Genomic DNA, 17,779 nt, shown 5'->3' with positions numbered 1-17,779 from the left:
CACTCCACTTTTAGCATATAACATGTTATTTTGTGCAGTTTTATCAGAACTGATTGATGGATATTATAACATAAGTGCCAAGTTAGCTGTTTCCCTGCTTCCAGTCTTTATGTTAAGATAACTGGCTGCAGTTTACAGCCTCACATAGAGAAATATGGCATGTATAAAGCATACACATATATATAGCATATATAAATATGTATATATGATATAAGCCTCCAAAAGTTACCAGATAATATTAAAGTGAGAAAATGGCACTTTCCTCTATAATTGCAAATTCCCTTATCCAGAGCACCTCAAAACGTCCGCTCTGCCTTGCCTTAAAGTCACTCCTGAGTTGAGGGTGCCCTTGCTATGCTAGTTACAGAACTTACTTGGCTCCAGGGTTGTAGATTCTGGTAAGGGTTTTTTGCATACGCCGAAGCGAAGGTTTATTAGTTCATGGACTGCCACCACACAGACACACGCATGCACGCACACACTCTGTCAAGCATAATCTCATTCTCTCATGAGAAAGCATTACTCTCAGGCCATCAGAATCCCATTACCTACACTGAATCATAAGTAAGAGAGAGAGAGTGAAACTGCACCCGAGAAAGAGAGAGAGATGATCGGGTTGGGCTCCATCCAGTAAGTGAATAAAGTGATCTATCCACCTCGGTCCACACACACATATACACATACTAGGAGGCATCCCTCAGGTGCAGAGACATAAAGATGGAAAGGTGTGCATGGAAACTGACCTCCTGATTGGAATTGATTCCTGAACAATCAGCACTGGCAGTATGCTACCATTATTTGGTTACCACACTGAGTGTGACTCATTGATCTATCATTACCATATGAGCATATGTGTGCGTGCGTGTGTTTGTGCGTGCGTGTGTGTGTTTTCATCTGTGCATCATTAATGATAAAACAAACATCACCTTGTTTCTCTCCCTCCCCCCCTCCCTCTCCCCTCTCCTGTCCTCTTCTCACAGATGGCTGTCCTAACTTGTGTAATGGTAACGGCCAGTGCACCATGGGCCAGCAGAGTTGGCATTGTGAATGTCAGACGGGGTGGAGGGGCCCTGGTTGCAGTGTTGCCATGGAGACCTCCTGTGCCGACAACAAAGACAACGAAGGAGGTGAGTTTGGGTGGGGGGGGGGGGCGTATAGTGCCTTAAGAATTCAAAGAAATAAAGGATGATGGAGAAAATAATAAATTAAACAAAATATAAAATTAAGGTCTCCTGAGAAGAGCCTTGATTGTGGATGGCAAAATTAAACTTTCCTAAGTGAAAGAAACAGATTATTCAAAGCTTCTTCTTTTTTTTTCGCGTCCCTTAGAGCATTTATCATTGCTCTTCTTCTATCAGATGGACTGACAGACTGCATGGACCCAGACTGCTGCATCCAGAGTCCCTGCCAGAACAGCCCCCTGTGCCGGGGCTCCCGGGACCCTCTGCTAGTCATCCAGCAGAGCCCGATGTCCCAGCCACGAGTCCGCTCCTTCTACGACCGCGTCAAGATGCTTGTGGGACGGGACAGCACCCACATCATCCCTTTGGAAAACCCGTTCAACTCCAGGTATGGCAGGAAATTCAACCGCTAGCAACTAAGGCCATATCTTAAGACTGTGACACAAAAGAGCCGTTCACAGAAACATTACAGATCTCATATTTTAAAATATGAGAATAATATGAAGTCACCGGTGAATATCTATACATACAGTGTAGTGATACTGTTCTGCGCCCCACAAACTAGCAATACAAGCCAATAATGAAAGTAGGAATGCAGGATAAAAGCTTTGATCATCTACATTTACTTTGTCTTTCGTTGGTGTTGCAAACACTGTAACATTGTGTGGTGACTGTGCATGACTGCAATCTGACTGCGAATCTTAAAAGATTTGACATTTAAGTGAAAAAATACGAGCCGTGGAAAATTTCCAATCTTTAGATTTCCAAAAACAAATATCAAATAGACTTTGAAATGGTTCGTACAGCTAGCCAAGACCTTAACAAATCCCACAGCCAATTGCTGGCAAGCCAAGATTCCCCATAGATTTAGAAGAGCTGTGAAGCGCTGTCCACTGTGTTGATTTTCCTCCGAATATATTTACACATGCTGACATCGGACGTTTCAAAGAAAATAACTTATCAAAGCGACGCTACCCTGAAATGTTTAAATGTTAATCTGCGTCTATTAGTTCTCGAGAATGCAATCTCTCGCCCGTACTTAACAATACGTGCACATCCCATCTATATTGTCATGGTTTGTTTACGTGATTGACACGAGCTCATCTAGACGGTGGGGGTAGCTGATTGTTTCTAATTAATGAGTGGTGGAAGAGCAGGGCAATAATTGAATGGGCAAATTGGATGATTGAAAGATGGAGAGATTAATCAAATCAGATGATGGATGGTTTGGGAAGACTGGTTTGACAGGCTGACTTTCGCTCCCCTCACTTGTGTCTCCTCTGTCTTCTTCCAGCTTGGCATCTCTAATTCGGGGTCAGGTGTTGACTACAGATGGAACCCCTCTGGTGGGGGTGAACGTGTCTTTTGTCAACTATCCCCACTACGGATACACGCTGACACGGCAGGATGGAATGTATGTACAACAGCCACCCAGCACTCCTTGCTGAAATATGGAAACTACCTCACCACATAGGCTCTGTTATTAAATCAGATTTGATTAGATTAGGTTAGAAAACTGATCCCACGAGAAGGCAGTGCTGTTGGTGGAATAAATAATTAGATACATGAAAGAAAAGGAGATTTCAAATAGCAGAGGAGTAAATGTCTGTAACAAGAACAACACAACTGAGGATTGTAACACTAGAATCTTCTCTGAAGTGAAACTGCTAAAAAGAAAAACACATGTACATTATAGCAAATGCAGAGGAAGAAAGGGAAAAACAAAGTGCATAACGCAATGTAGGGTTTAAATTCTTCCTTCTACTTCATTACCTCTTACTTCTTCCTCCTGTTAAACTTGATTTGATTTCGTGATTTCACATGTGATTTTCTTTTTCACTGTAGCGATCAAAGCAAGGTTGAATCAAAGCCTTAACAGCTTAATTTTTGAATTTCTTAGGTTTTTTTTCTTCTTTGATAGCCACTTTCCAAACACACTTAGTTAAGTCATCTTACATGTCTTTTTAGTTCCTCTGCAGGAATTCCAGCTTCTCGGCTGCTTTGATTTGACTTCTCTGTCCAATTTCCCCCCCAACAACTTCTATTTAATTTAAGTCTGGCTGACATCTCTAACATGTTATTTCAAAATTTGATTCACTGGTTCTTCAGCCTGATCTCCACGCATTAAAAATACATTTTTCTCCTCTCCCTGTCTTCTGTCATATTCTTTAAGCAATCGCCTTTTATCATTTGTTTCTTTGCAGCGGTTTCTTCGAGAAATATGCAAACTTCTTGTAATGTTTAATTGACCTTGAATTCCAGACGCGGTCTTCAATGAACACGTCTGCGTCTGGTCTTGTTTGGTCTCGCGGATTCTATGTTATTTTCTCGCAGCTCTTCACGCAGCTCTGGCCGTTTCCCATAAGACGTGTCAATTGTGTGCGTGTGTGTGTGTGTGTGTGACCTTTTCCTCTACTAATCATTAACCTACAGCTGTTACCCATAATTTAGTGACAAAGGGTAAAAGGATAACATCTAATAAAATCACTTCTGTTATGAGACGTGTGTTCTAACGTCGCCTTGTTCATATTTCAGAGCAGACCGATGGCTAGGTTGGCCTTCAACTTGTCACCTTGTTGTGGTCTGTGTACTGTTTTTTTGGACCGTAATTAATAATGTCGGAATATTTATTTCAGGTGTTTTGTTGTTGTGGAGTAATTGCTGTGTTAAGCTCTGTTTAGGTCTAAGTAACTTGGCCTGTCCATCCACCACGGCACTCCCCATGTATACCTCATTCCCGTCCTCTTCTCGCAAACCTCTCCAGGTTTGACCTGATAGCTAATGGTGGTGCATCACTGACCCTTCGGTTCGAGCGCGCCCCCTTCCTGAGCCAGGAGCGCACCGTGTGGCTGCCCTGGAGCCAGTTTTATGCTATGGACACTCTGGTGCTTAAGACAGAAGAGAACACGATCCCAGGCTGTGACCTGAGCGGTTTCGTCAGGCCTGACCCACTTGTGATTGCATCCCCTCTCTCCTCCTTCTTCAGCTCCAAGCCAGGGGAGAAACCCATCATACCGGAGACACAGGTGCAGTACCACTGACCTCTGGCTGCCGGCTAATCTTCCTTCTGGTTCCCTCGCTCTCTTCCCACTCTCCTGTATGCTTATCTTTTTGTAGCTCTCTTTCTCCTTCCGCTTCCATAGTTCCCCCATTTTATTCCCTCTTTCCTATTCCTTTATTTCTCCCATTGTTTTTTTGCCATTTCTTGTCCTTCAGCCATCAGTGGAAGCGTGACCCCCATTACTCCCTCTTTCTCTAATCCTCCCTAATCCCTCTCTCCCGCCATCCTCTCTTTGTCTTCCAGGTGCTGCATGAGCAGATCGAGGTGCCTGGCACAAGTTTAAAGCTGTGCTACCTAAGCTCCAGGACCCAAGGTTATCGCTCCCTCCTCAAGGTCACCATGACTCCAGCTGTGGTGTCCATGGGCCTTCTGAAGGTTCACCTGATGGTCGCGGTGGAGGGCCACCTCTTCCAGAAGTGGTTCCACGCCTCGCCCAACTTGGCATATACCTACATCTGGGATAAGACAGATGCATACGGGCAAAGGGTCTACGGGCTTTCCGAAGCTGTCGGTAAGTGGAAGGGATGGATGGAGGAAAAGCTGTGCTGGCGGGCACAGATCTTTTTTTTTTCTCCCAGCCTTGCACACCCTGAATACATTAGACACTTTACCACTAAGACAGCACTGGTTATGACAGAGGGAGTGGGGCTAATTAGTGAGCCTGAAGGAGAGATAATACACCAGAAACCCAGCTTGGATCCACTTCGCAATATGGCCCCAGTGAAGGGCTCTTTTTTTTTTTTCATATGTCTATTTTTCATTGAAGCCGCGTTTGGTTCAGTCAGCCAGCCGTAACTGTGGTGAAGGGTTATTAACCATCAGGAGGAGTTAGCAGTTAACTACTGGAGCAGCAAGCAGGAGTCCAGGGGAGCCTCAGTGCTATTACATTCTGCTGTCACAGTCGCTCACAGATGCTGTCAGCCAAACACTGCTGTCAGGCCACAGATGCAGTGGACATCTGGGGCTTCAGTGTGGAGGGGCACACTGTTTGGAAAATTGCATTCGCTGAAAGATCTTAAATGTCCCTTGAGTAGGAGCAATTTTCCAATTCCTGGAGAATATAAAGGACATACGTGGCTGATGATTAGGTTATGTTTTGCTAAGCATAGATACAGACACAGGTATACTGCATTACTGCTTGTAGTGAAGCTGAAAATGTGCTGGCAGCAGCACTCTCTTTAACTCAGGAGGGAAATGATGTGTTAACACACTTTTTTCCCTTTAACAAGCAGGAACACAACAGCACACCCATGAAAAAAACCCAAAAACAAGCACGTAACACAAACACTCTCTGAGTAGTCTTCAAAAATACACCTGATCGCAACTAATTTCCCTTAATTGTTCAATTTATTTACTCAAATTAACCGTGGCTCAGTCAGGACGCGAACACGATCAGGGCATTATTTTTCCACGAGCAAAGTTTTTACTGTTGCAGCCAGCGTGGCCTGCAGGTTTAAAGGGCAATCTTTCCAATTAGCAAGCTTTTTAATTGGTTTAACAGCATGCCAGAGTGTTAGTAAGGTGCGAGTGCAGGTTTTGGTACAGGTGCTAACTAGCTTCTCTGTGTTTCACACCTTAAATGAACTTAGGAGATTATATTTTGATGAAGTTTCACAGCCTCTCTTCCTATGTTGTTTCTTAAATGATTCTTTGATGTTTTCTCATCCCTTTATTTTGCACGTTCCCCTCCACCCAACCCCACCCCTCTCGTTTCTCTTGCCTCTACTCTTTCCTGCATGTAGTGTCAGTGGGCTATGAGTATGAGTCATGTGCCAGTCTCATCCTCTGGGAGAAGAGGACGGCCCTCCTGCAGGGCTACGAATTGGATCCCACAAATCTGGGCGGCTGGTCGCTCAACAAGCACCACATACTCAACACACGCAGTGGTACGTATACACACACACTTACACACTCATAGTTATGCAAAAGCCTTTTCTGTTTGTCCCCTGTTTTGCCTTCCAGTTTATATTTAGCCCGTTCCCTGTGTGTAGCAGGTTTACAGTACACAATGTGTTATTGTCTTGGTGGTGCTGGTGGAGAGGGGTTAGACCACACTGCGCTTCCTCTAGTTGAAGTTGCCAGACTTTATCTGTCAGTGAGGATTTTCACAGGAAGTGTTGTCTCACCTAGTTTGACTCCCTCATCCACTAAAAGTGTGCACCGACCAATCAGCAGCAGCTACTAAAACAGAGACAGGTGGTGTGGTTGGCAGAGACACCTTTGCCAAAACTTAGTTCAGGATCGCTTGAGTGGTATTCCATAAGCTGTATATAAAAGATAGATGATCTCACCTATTGGTTTGTGAACTCCAATTGTGAGGCCTTAATTTTAGCATTATGGCCATTGCCGTGTTGGCGCAGGATCAGCTAGTGCCAGTAAGCTCGGTTACCAAGTCCGTGTCGTTTCCTCGAATAGACAGAGATAAATGTGAAATAATACTAGAATTTCATTCATTAAAACTGGAACCTCGGCTTCTTGGACATGAGCTGACATAATATTTGTCACCGCAAACCCAGTCGTGAAGTCCAGTTCAGTGAGTTGAATTAGCTGATAGCTACCAATTAAAGGGAACTGTAATTTTGTTTTGGGGTTTTTTGGCACTTTTATGTTGGCTTCGTTTTTCAACCCTAAGGGTTGCCGCTTGGTTTGAACGAGCTAATTAGCTCACTATGCACAAGTTCAGCCGAGGCTAAAAGCTTCCAGGTATCAAATTAAAAAAAACATTGAACAAGCTAAATTTTGCATTCTTGATGGCTCCACCAACGAGTTAAAGGAAACCATTTCTACATCGGGGTGGATGTGATTGGGGGTAGCTGATTCCACTGTTACCTGTGGAATAATGAGCCCTTATCTGCTTTTGATATATCTGTTTGTCTTTTGTTGTTCACAGGCATCCTTCACAAAGGCAGCGGGGAAAACATCTTTGTGACAGAGCAGCCTCCAGTAATCACGAGCATCATGGGGAACGGCCGCAGGCGCAGCATCTCGTGCCCCAGCTGTAATGGCCTCGCGGACGGCAACAAGCTGCTGGCTCCGGTTGCTTTGGCAATGGGCATCGATGGCAGCCTGTATGTCGGGGACCTCAATTTTGTGCGCCGGGTCTACCCATCTATGAACACAACTGGCATCCTGGAACTGAGGTAAACCTCCAGATCTATGGGACAGTAAATTACGAATTAATAGAATAGTAATCAATAGGAAAGCAGTTGTGAATTTAGAGGTTTCTCTATGTTGCAGATATATTGAGGTAAGTCACCAGGAAAAGGAAAAATTGTGGATAAAGACTGGATGTTTTCAGTGCTTACAAGATGTTAGATGAAAGAAGTGAGGTGAGAGACTTGGACTGGCAAGAAATATAGACTGTGCTAGATAACATTTCCCCAGGGTGTTTTTACACATCTTTAAATGTTGCTCTTCACACCACTGCCAGCTTTGTGTTGCTCTCTGTAGGTTGCTCTGTGCAGACTGTGTGAATTAACATTTGTTTTGCTGTGCTTCTGTCTCCCTTTCTTTTCTTAAAGGAACAAAGATTTCAGACACAGGTAAGAGGCTCAGGATGAGAAATTAACAACATGCCAGCAAAGGAAAAAATAAATGCAAAAGCGCTTCAAAGTATCATTTACATTGTAAATCCAGGCTGATTTTATAATTATACCTGTTTTGTTTTTTTGTCTTTTTTTGCTTCAGTAATAACCCAACCCATAAATACTTTATGGCTGTGGATCCGGTATCTGGGGCGCTGTTTATCTCAGACACAAACTCGCGACGGATTTACCGCGTGCGGTCATTAACCGGTGGTCGTCTGCTGTCGGATAATGCTGAGGTCGTGGCGGGGACCGGGGAGCAGTGCCTGCCCTTCGATGAGCGCTGTGGCGATGGTGGAAAAGCCACTGAAGCTACACTTATGAGCCCCAAAGGTGAGCCACTTAGGGGGAATTTCACGTCACAGTTAACTTCATATTGTTCAAATTGCATTTTCTTGTATTACAGTATAAAATGTGGATACAGACTCTTAAGACATCCTTCGAAATGAGTTTTGTTGAGGAGACTTTGTGATCCACAGTTCAGTTCACAAGACGTGTAATTTAAGGGTGCTTACATTTTCACTGATGAGGTTTTTTTTTTCATAATGCGCCCATCTTATGACTCAACTAAAGCAGGACAGAGACAGAAGGAGGTTATAAACCAGGTTAATGTTAAACTTATAATGGGATTATTTTTGTGGATCATTGGATCTCAGAACACTGTGACACCAAACTGTCAAGGATGTCACACTGTCACATTTCTTGTCATGTGTGTACATGTAGCACCACAGATGTTAGAATATATACACTGTGTGCATGCAAGAGTGCATGCATGTGTGTGTGTATGCACAGTTCATGAGATAAGATGGGACGATCGGGGAAGACAATGAACTGCTGATTCTCTCTTACCCGTCACGCAGTCAGAAAGCGTCAGTTCCTCCCTTTTCCTGTTTCTTCTCTTCCTCCAGCTCTTCCGCTCTTTTTCCTATTTATCTCCGTATCATTTACTCTGTGCACCCTTCGCTGTATCCTCCATCTGTTGTTTACTATCCCAGTGCATCTAGAAGTTATTTCTGGGCACACTTTACTTGAACAGTCACACCTCTCTGAGCGTCTGCTGTCTGATAGACTGACGGGGTGACACCAACCCAGTGATAAAGGATAAAACGGAGAGAGGTATAAACAAGTCGAAAGTTGGGTGTCAAAAAACAAAAAAGAGATCAAGAGGAAACCAAGGAAGGAAGAGAAGCGCAAGAGATCACTCGCCATTCTAGATGATCTGCGTGCCGTCTGCGGTTGCCCTCTAAGGGGAGTTCAGCTCGGCATCCCAATGACTCATCCCAAAACTAACATTTCTCAACAGTTCAATGCCCGTTCCATCTCTGTGTTCCCTCTCATTCGATGAAGCATTGAGCAATTGAGCGGCCCGGGCTGCTATTCATTTTCAGCGGCTGAAAGAGTGAAGTTTAATTGACTTAAAATGTCTATGGGTATGGCCCCGCAGTGTTTGAGTTATGAGTCGTCATTCACGGTGTTCATCTCCCCCCGCTGACAGGTATCGCAGTGGATAAAAACGGGCTGATGTATTTCGTGGACGCCACCATGATCCGCAAGGTGGACCAGAATGGCATCATCTCTACTCTGCTGGGGGCTAACGACCTGACCGCCGTGCGGCCTCTGAGCTGTGACACCAGCATGGACGTCAGCCAGGTGGGGAAAAAGAGACAAAAGCCGACGGTGTGATTGATGATGATCTAAGAGCTCCCTTAGTGCTGAGCTATGATGACTCTGTGGAGTAGAGCCAGCCGGGAGGTCAGGGAGAAACTGATTTAGGGAGGGATTAAAGAGTCAATGGATAAATGAATGGATCAGAAGAAAGTGAACACTGCTGCAGTCACTTAAATGAATAAGAGACTTGTCTGAACCTTGGCACCCTTTCGGCATAGATACCGTCTCACAGATCGTATAACTTCTGTTTCTGCCCGTCAGGTGCGTCTTGAGTGGCCCACAGACTTAGCCGTGAACCCCATGGACAACTCTCTGTACGTCCTGGAAAACAACGTCATTTTACGCATCACTGAGAACCACCAGGTCTGTACATACAGGGCTGCAAACCCATTAGAGTGCACACTCACCATAGGCTTTGACAAGATTTCGTCCCAATTAGCCTTCCTAAAGCCAATTTAGAAGTAAAAAGTTCAAATTCTAAGTTTTGCAGGAAAATTACTGATTAATTAGTTCTAGGAAGATACTACTTACTACTTTGGAATCTTATGTTGGCATCCTACTTTTTTGGATCATCAATACTTTCTGCATTGTTTCCTAAAGGTGAGCATTATAGCGGGTCGGCCTATGCACTGCCAAGTGCCGGGCATTGACTACAGCCTCAGTAAGCTGGCTATACACGCCGCCCTGGAGAGTGCCACAGCCATCGCCTTGTCCCACACCGGCATCCTGTACATCGCTGAAACAGATGAGAAAAAGATTAACCGAGTGAGACAGGTATGCGGTTGTCTGGTTGTTTCTTTGTTCAAAGTGTGGGTGTTTTTTTTTAATTTATTTATTTGTTCATTTATTTATTTTTAGGTGAGCACTAATGGAGAAATCTCTCTCCTGGCCGGTGCTGCCTCTGACTGCGACTGCAAGAACGACGTCAACTGCAACTGCTTCTATGGTGACGAGGGCTACGCCCCCGACGCTGGCTTGAACTCCCCAACTTCCCTGGCCGTGTCCCCCGACGGGACTCTTTTTATTGCAGACCTCAACAACATACGCATCCGAGCCGTGCGAGCGAACCGGCCCGGCCCTGCCCTCTCGAGCGTCGGGTACGTGGGATCGGCGCAGTACGAAGTCGCGTCTCCGAGGGAGCAGGAGCTGTACGTCTTCAACGGGGAGGGGCTTCACATCCAGACAGTCAGCCTCGTGACTGGGGAGCCGCTTTTCAACTTCACCTACAGCCCCGATGGCGAGCTGGCCATGCTGGTGGATAACTGCAACAATACTGTGAAAGTGAGGCGGGATGGGCTGGGCCAAGGAGGAGGAGCCGGCCTGCTCAGACTGGTGCTGCTGCCTGAGAATCAAGTGGTGACCCTTGCACTGGACCCCAGTGGGGGGCTGCGTAGTGTGTCAGCCTTGGGCCAAGAAGTGGCTCTGATGAGCTACAGCGGCAACACGGGCCTCCTGGCAACCAAAGCTGACGAGACTGGATGGACCACATTTTACCAGTAAGTGTGTGACACTGTCTGCATTGTCGTCTTTGAGTGCTGTCGGGTTCATTTCCATCAATTCCCGTCCTCTGATTCCTGCTTTCTCCTTGAGTTTCACAAAGTGCTCTGCTGCCCCCAAGTGTTAGCTTTTATATCTACAACCAAACACCCCCACCCCCTTGCCAAACTGTTTTTTGTGACTGTTGGATGTGCGCTCGATTTTCAACACACAGGTGGCACAAGTATGAACAAGTCTGCAATCTCCCATTTCGCAGGTATGACAGCGAGGGTCGACTGACCAACGTGACGTACCCGACGGGCATGGTGACAAGTCTGCACCGAGAGATCGAGCGCTCCATCAACATCGACATTGAGAGCTCGAGCAGAGACGACGATGTCACCGTCATCACCAACCTGTCCTCGGTTGAAGCCTCATACACCGTGGTACAAGGTAGGGGACACGCTTAGCACATACCTGGACACACGGAGGAAAAATGATCCGGCATTGAATTTTTAAATACTTGTGAAATGATGTGGCACAAAGACAGGCTAATCCTGGGTTCAACTTATCAACATGGAACAGTGCAAATCAAGCAACTATCATTCATTAGTCATTCTGAGTAGACTTTTAAGTAATCCTGATAACGGTGAAGCAGATCTGTTTATGTGGTATCATCGCCCTAATGAGATTCATGCAGGCTCTAGCACTGCTTTGTCTTAGCATTCAAAAAAACACAGCCGCCCTCTGATGCTGAATGTGCTCAGGCCTGCCGGCTCTAATTGAAAGTCTTATAATTTTCACTCAGTTATGTGCATGCTCCAGGAGATTATTTTCTTTCCCCCTACCCACACCCAGCCCTCTCTCGCTCCCCTCTTAAGGAGTAAAATTACCAATATATAGTTAATCCCAGCTGGGATCATCCTGCTTTTGAATATCATCACAGCAAAATTCATTAACTCGTGTAGAGTGAATCCTCCTCATCCCTCAAGCTCTCTCCTTACACACAGACAGAAACACACGCACACATACTGACAGTTCCCATGATCCCTGAGCTTATTTGGTCTGTTTAGAGAGGTGGGGGGACAAAGACGAAGAAGAAGAAGAATTCTCCCGACCCCCCCACCCCTCCACTGACCGGTGCCGTGTGACGGATGTCTGAATCCAGACCAGACTCGTTACGGTCCAAAAACATTGAGAAAACCTTGCGTCTACATATATGTTTAGTCGTCCACCTTTGTTGTGGTAGAAGAGAAGAGTTGTTCACACGGCTGTAAGTAATTTAAGGTTTCCACTGCACTGTGTGGGTTTGAGCACAGCTCTCTGCTGACATACTCACTTAACCGTCTCCCTCACTTTCGGCTCTTTCTCGCTCTCTTCATTAACTCCAGCACAGTGAATTCTCCTTGGCCCTCCAGCTCTCATTTCACCCTCTCTCTCTCTCTCACGCACGCTCGCTATCCCTCTACCTCGCTTCTGTTTTATTACGAGGTTGTTCAGACAGAGAGAGCGGAGAAGATTTATCTAAAGGCTGTTGCTGCCAAGTCAATGGAAAAAGCTTCACTTGTCTGTTTGAGGCATTGTTAAAATGTGCCTGGAGCTTTATTACAAATTGGCCTTATGGATTACTGTCATTTATGGCAGGACTTCAAAGAGACAACCATCCAATCCCCTACCCTCTCACCTTTTGTAAGTGAAATAAAGAAAGCTCCCAACTCTGCATCTTCTCGATATTTCTGAGCTGAAAACAATTTAATCTCGCTTTTAATCACTTCATTGTGGTCGGGGGTGGGGAGGAGAGCTTGCTTTCAGACATCAGAGGGAAAATTTAGCCTCTGCATTAATCACGGGCTTATCTGTCTCTATTCTTGTTGAAGTCGATAAATCGGAGAGATGTTGATTGTGGAGCGATGTCTCTTTAGCCTGAGGATTTTTCTATTTAAAATAGCGCGCAGTTTGTGGGAAGGAGTCAGAAATCAGGTCGGCAAACGTTTAATGGACACGATCTGATTCCGACTGACGTAAGCCTCTGTGACTCGGATTTCCCATCGCCATCAGATGCTAAAGTGCCCGTTCTGTCGGATCACTTCTGATTGGTCCATCGGGTCTAAGCTTGGATTTTGTGCGGTAAAAAAACAGAGTAAATACATGAATCTGTCAACACAGGCTGCAGTTTGCCTGACAGAATCAGCTCATCCAAACAGTAGAAAGCTTATGTAACATTTCCCAGACCACAGTGAAAATGCAGTACGGTTGAAAAGCAGTGCAAAGATAAAATGATACAACTTGTCTGATGGAACCTACAGTGTTTTTTTATCTTTTCACCTTCTTTTACTGTACGTATAGTAATTTTCAGAGTGAATGATCCTATGTATCCTTGCCTGAAAGGTCATAAAACGTAATGTATTCTCCTCACCAGTGTTCATATCCTATCTATTGCCAATATCCTCTGCATGAAACTAGTACCTTCACATTGCTATTCTGATTTCATAGATTATAATTTTTTTACCGACTGTCTGACCTGAATCGAATACTTTGAGGTTTCGATTTGCTAAGATTTAGGTACTACGCTTCTTCTGAGGTACTGTCATTTGGATCTCAACACAAGAACTTAGGTTGCAGTTGAATAGTCAGACTTTCTCTTTTTCAAACCACTTTTCATTCACCTCAGTGGAAAACGTCATGAAGCAAAGGAAAGGTGCAGAGGAGAATTTGCAAAGATGTAGGCAAAGAGACTGCACTTACACTAAGCTGTGATAATATGAGGAGGCTGTTGACCTGAGTGTGCCAGGTAGAAGCTGAAATTGCCCAAAGATGAAGCACTTTCCACTTTATTAGTTAGATTGGAGTTTATAAGAAGAATATCTTTTCCTGTCACAGCGGTGGTGTTGTCTTAAGAGATGTTGCTCCCCCTCCTGTCCACTCGTATTTTCTCTTTCTGTCTCTCTCCGCTGAATCGACTTTAACTCATCCTTTATTGGGGCTTTCAGCATCTCTGGAGCAAAATTAAGTAATGATAATCCTAAAAGTTGGCAGTGTGTGCAGCAGCTCCCAAAACAAGGATATAAGCACACAACACTAAACTAAACAACCTTCCCTTTTACATTATTTTAAAATGGCTAATTAGCTTTATTTATATAGCGCTTTTGTAAACTCATGCTGAAAAATACTTCACATGAGGCAGCAGCAGATTTAAATAAAGTGGAACGTTTCGAGTTGGTTTAACAAATTGTTAAAAGTTTTCAAAGTATTTGTATATCAGCTCCAGATGTGGCATTAGGCTGACAGTTTAGCAGTCTAGTCATCACTTTGTTCTCAAGCATTATCTTCTTTCCTTTCATAGTCCGCTGTAGCCTGTGCTTAAGGAAGTCATAAAGGAAGCACTAAAGCACTTTAGTGTTTACCAGCTCTTATTATGGTCGCCACACCCATATTTCCGGGTCACTTCACTCATTGTGGAAGCTTCCCAAAAGACATTGGCTATTCAGTTGGAACCTGGAAGTCTTGTGTGCCACTCGTCTTGTCTTTGATGCCGTGTCTGCTGGTGTCCCCCTACAGACCAAGTGAGGAACAGCTATCAGCTGTGTAACAACGGGACCCTAAGAGTGATGTACGCCAATGGGATGGGCATCAGTTTCCACACAGAGCCGCACATCCTGGCGGGTTCTGTCAGTCCAACCATCGGCCGAAGGAACATCACTCTGCCTACAGACAATGGTCTCAACTCTATTGAGTGGCGACTGCGCAAGGAGCAGACCAAGGGCAAGATCACCGTGTTTGGGAGGAAGCTGAGGGTAACCAATTTTACTAACCTGTCCACTGCTTTGTTAAAATCCACATGTGCAGTTCACTTAACTTACCTGACAAACGCCTTCCTTTTCTTTAGGCTCATGGCCGCAATCTCCTCTCCATCGATTTCGATCGCAACACCCGTACGGAAAAGATTTACGACGATCACCGCAAGTTCACGCTGCGCATCATGTACGATGCTCAGGGCCGGCCAGCTATGTGGTTGCCCAGCAGCAGCCTGGCCGTAGTCAACGTGTCGTACTCCGCCACCGGACAGCTTGTAGGGCTGCAGAGGGGAAGCATGAGTGAGAGGACGGAATTTGACCCCCAGGGACGCATCCTGTCTCGCTCTTTTGTAGACGGGAAGGTGTGGAGCTACAGCTATCTTGACAAAGTGAGTGCATTTATCTTCAACACTGTCAGCCGCAGAGTCACATCCAGAGGAAGGCATTAGCAAGAAAGTACAGTAATTTGGATTGTAGGACTGAGTGAAATAATACATCATTTTTATGGTTATGAAGGTTCAGATTTGTCAGGGGAGAGAGCAAATTACTCCTGGTGCTATTTCACAGGAGACAAGTCACGCAGTGATAATGCTATTATATTAATCCGTATTTCACCTCCCTGCTCTGCTTCCAGTCCATGGTGCTGCTCCTGCAAAGCCAGAGGCAGTACGTCTTTGAGTTTGACGCCTCGGGTCGAGTCACAGCTGTCACGATGCCCAGTGTCGCTCGCCACACTATGTTCACGCACGTGTCCGTTGGCTATATTCGCAACACCTACAACCCTCCGGAGAGCAACGCCTCCATCATCCACGATTTCAGTGAGGACGGCAGACCTCAGGCCGTACATTACCTGGGCACTGGGCGGCGTGTCCTCTACAAGTACGGCAAGCTAACAAAGCTGTCGGAGATCGTTTACGACAGCACCGCCGTCACTTTTGGGTATGACGAGACAGCCGGCGTGCTAAAGATGGTCAACCTGCAGAGCGGGGGTTTCTCCTGCACCATCCGCTATCGCAAAATGGGCCCGCTTATCGACAAGCAGATCTATCGCTTCAGTGAGGAGGGGATGGTCAACGCGCGGTTCGACTACACCTACCATGACAACAGCTTCCGGATTGCCAGCATGAAGCCGGTCATCAGTGAGACGCCACTGCCTGTTGACCTCTACCGATATGATGAGATCTCTGGAAAGGTGCAGAAGATTTGTTCTGGTTTACTTTCCTGTTTTAGCAACGCCCTTTCCAAGTATTTGTAGCTTACCTTTCTTGCTTTTTCCTCCTTACAGATAGAACACTTTGGAAAGTTTGGGGTCATTTACTACGACATCAATCAAATCATCACCACTGCCGTTATGACACTGAGTAAGCATTTTGACACCCACGGTCGCATCAAGGAGGTCCAGTACGAGATCTTCCGTTCTCTCATGTACTGGATGACGGTCCAGTATGACAGCATGGGACGTGTGGTGAAGAGAGAGCTTAAGATCGGGCCCTACGCCAACACCACACAGTACCGCTACGATTACGATGGAGACGGGCAGCTCAGTGGCGTCAAGGTGAGCAGAGAGGCTGGGATTCTAATCGTGCGGTGTGTCTTCATTAGAGGCTGAAGTATCCATAACTCTGATTTACAAACATCATTGTTTGTTTCCAGGTGAATGATTGGTCTACCTGGCGCTACAGCTACGACCTTAACGGTAACCTCCACCTGCTGAATCCTGGGAACAGTGCCCGGATCTTGCCTCTGCGTTACGACCTCAGAGATCGCATTACGCGCCTGGGAGATGTCCAATATCGCTTGGACGAAGACGGCTTCCTGAGTCAGCGTGGGACGGACGTTTTTGACTATAACTCCAAAGGTCAGCTCCTGCGGGCGTACAACAGAGGTCCAGGAGGCTGGAGCATTGTATATCACTATGATGGGCTCGGTCGCAGGGTGTCCACAAGGAACAGCCTGGGGCAGCACCTTCAGTTCTTCTATGCTGACCTCAACCATCCAACCAGGGTGACGCACATCTTCAATCACTCCAGCTCTGATATCTCGTCACTCTACTATGACCTCCAGGTGGGCGTGGTTGGTTAATTATAAGATCATCCTATAATGTTTGTGGTACAGACTGATTAATCAGCACAAACACGATCCTGAACTAAAATGGGAATTTGTAACTGTCCTATGATCAGGGTCATCTCTTTGCCATGGAGGTGAGCAGTGGAGAGGAATATTACATAGCTTCTGACAACACCGGCACACCGCTAGCAGTCTTCAGCAGCAATGGACAAATGATCAAACAGGTATCCAGCTGTGAATCACACCTGTTCCACATTTATTCCCTCCACCATCCGCATTGTTGTTTATATTTGAGTGATCTGCTTCTTTTACCCAGGTCCAGTACACCGCCTACGGCGAGGTGTATCTGGACTCTAACCCAGAGTTCCAACTGGTGGTGGGTTTCCACGGCGGCCTGTACGACCCCTTGACGAAGCTGGTCCACTTCACCCAGCGGGACTACGATGTCTTGGCTGGGCGGTGGACCTCACCCGACTACAGCATGTGGCCCAAGATAGGAAAAGATCCCGCTCCCTTTAATCTGTATATGTTCAAGAACAACAACCCACTCAGTGACATGCTGGATGTTAAAAACTACGTCACAGGTAGAGAGTTACAAATATTATGTGGGCCAAATGGTGAAATGTGTTGTATGAATATTTAGCCCTTGTACTCTGTCTCAGATGGTTGGCTGTGTTTCTTCCTGGCATATTAAAAAGCAGGGAAAATAACGCTTCTAGTTTACTTAACAAGCTCATCTTAGCTTATGTCCTGAGACTGTCAGGAATCTCTAGTGTTCAGCAGAACAGATTGTTGTGGACTAGATAGTTTATGCTAGTAACAATGTACTACAGATGGCACGGACGAGATAAGTCACAAAAGCAAACACGCTTTCAGTTTTTTGGTTTTTTGTTATACTAAAACCACTGCTTCATTTGCTACTGTGTTTAACTTTGTCATTCAGCAAAA

The 17,779-nt window shown here is 45.6% G+C and overlaps 1 protein-coding gene across 1 annotated transcript in view; it reads left to right on the top strand.

The window, feature by feature from the left end:
- tenm2a (teneurin transmembrane protein 2a) overlaps positions 1-17,779 on the top strand; it is a 220,521-nt gene that overhangs the window by 200,741 nt on the left and 2,001 nt on the right. Inside the window, exons 16-36 of the mRNA XM_085420831.1 lie at positions 981-1,127; positions 1,359-1,569; positions 2,476-2,595; positions 3,946-4,207; positions 4,486-4,753; positions 5,985-6,128; positions 7,133-7,382; positions 7,764-7,784; positions 7,930-8,159; positions 9,322-9,476; positions 9,756-9,857; positions 10,095-10,268; positions 10,353-10,990; positions 11,248-11,423; positions 14,529-14,764; positions 14,857-15,153; positions 15,399-15,956; positions 16,050-16,319; positions 16,418-16,828; positions 16,945-17,055; positions 17,148-17,415. Of these exons, the coding sequence (XP_085276957.1) occupies positions 981-1,127; positions 1,359-1,569; positions 2,476-2,595; positions 3,946-4,207; positions 4,486-4,753; positions 5,985-6,128; positions 7,133-7,382; positions 7,764-7,784; positions 7,930-8,159; positions 9,322-9,476; positions 9,756-9,857; positions 10,095-10,268; positions 10,353-10,990; positions 11,248-11,423; positions 14,529-14,764; positions 14,857-15,153; positions 15,399-15,956; positions 16,050-16,319; positions 16,418-16,828; positions 16,945-17,055; positions 17,148-17,415 (5,049 nt within the window). The remainder of the gene's footprint in view (positions 1-980; positions 1,128-1,358; positions 1,570-2,475; positions 2,596-3,945; positions 4,208-4,485; positions 4,754-5,984; positions 6,129-7,132; positions 7,383-7,763; positions 7,785-7,929; positions 8,160-9,321; positions 9,477-9,755; positions 9,858-10,094; positions 10,269-10,352; positions 10,991-11,247; positions 11,424-14,528; positions 14,765-14,856; positions 15,154-15,398; positions 15,957-16,049; positions 16,320-16,417; positions 16,829-16,944; positions 17,056-17,147; positions 17,416-17,779) is intronic.

This window comes from Rhamphochromis longiceps, linkage group LG2 (genome assembly GCF_057381845.1).
Source record: "Rhamphochromis longiceps isolate RC_006_pf linkage group LG2, R_longiceps_female_GT1.1, whole genome shotgun sequence".
NCBI classification, from domain to species: Eukaryota; Metazoa; Chordata; class Actinopteri; order Cichliformes; family Cichlidae; genus Rhamphochromis; species Rhamphochromis longiceps.
The sequence above is the reverse complement of the archived record's forward strand: the minus strand, read 5'-3'. Positions and strand labels throughout refer to the sequence as shown.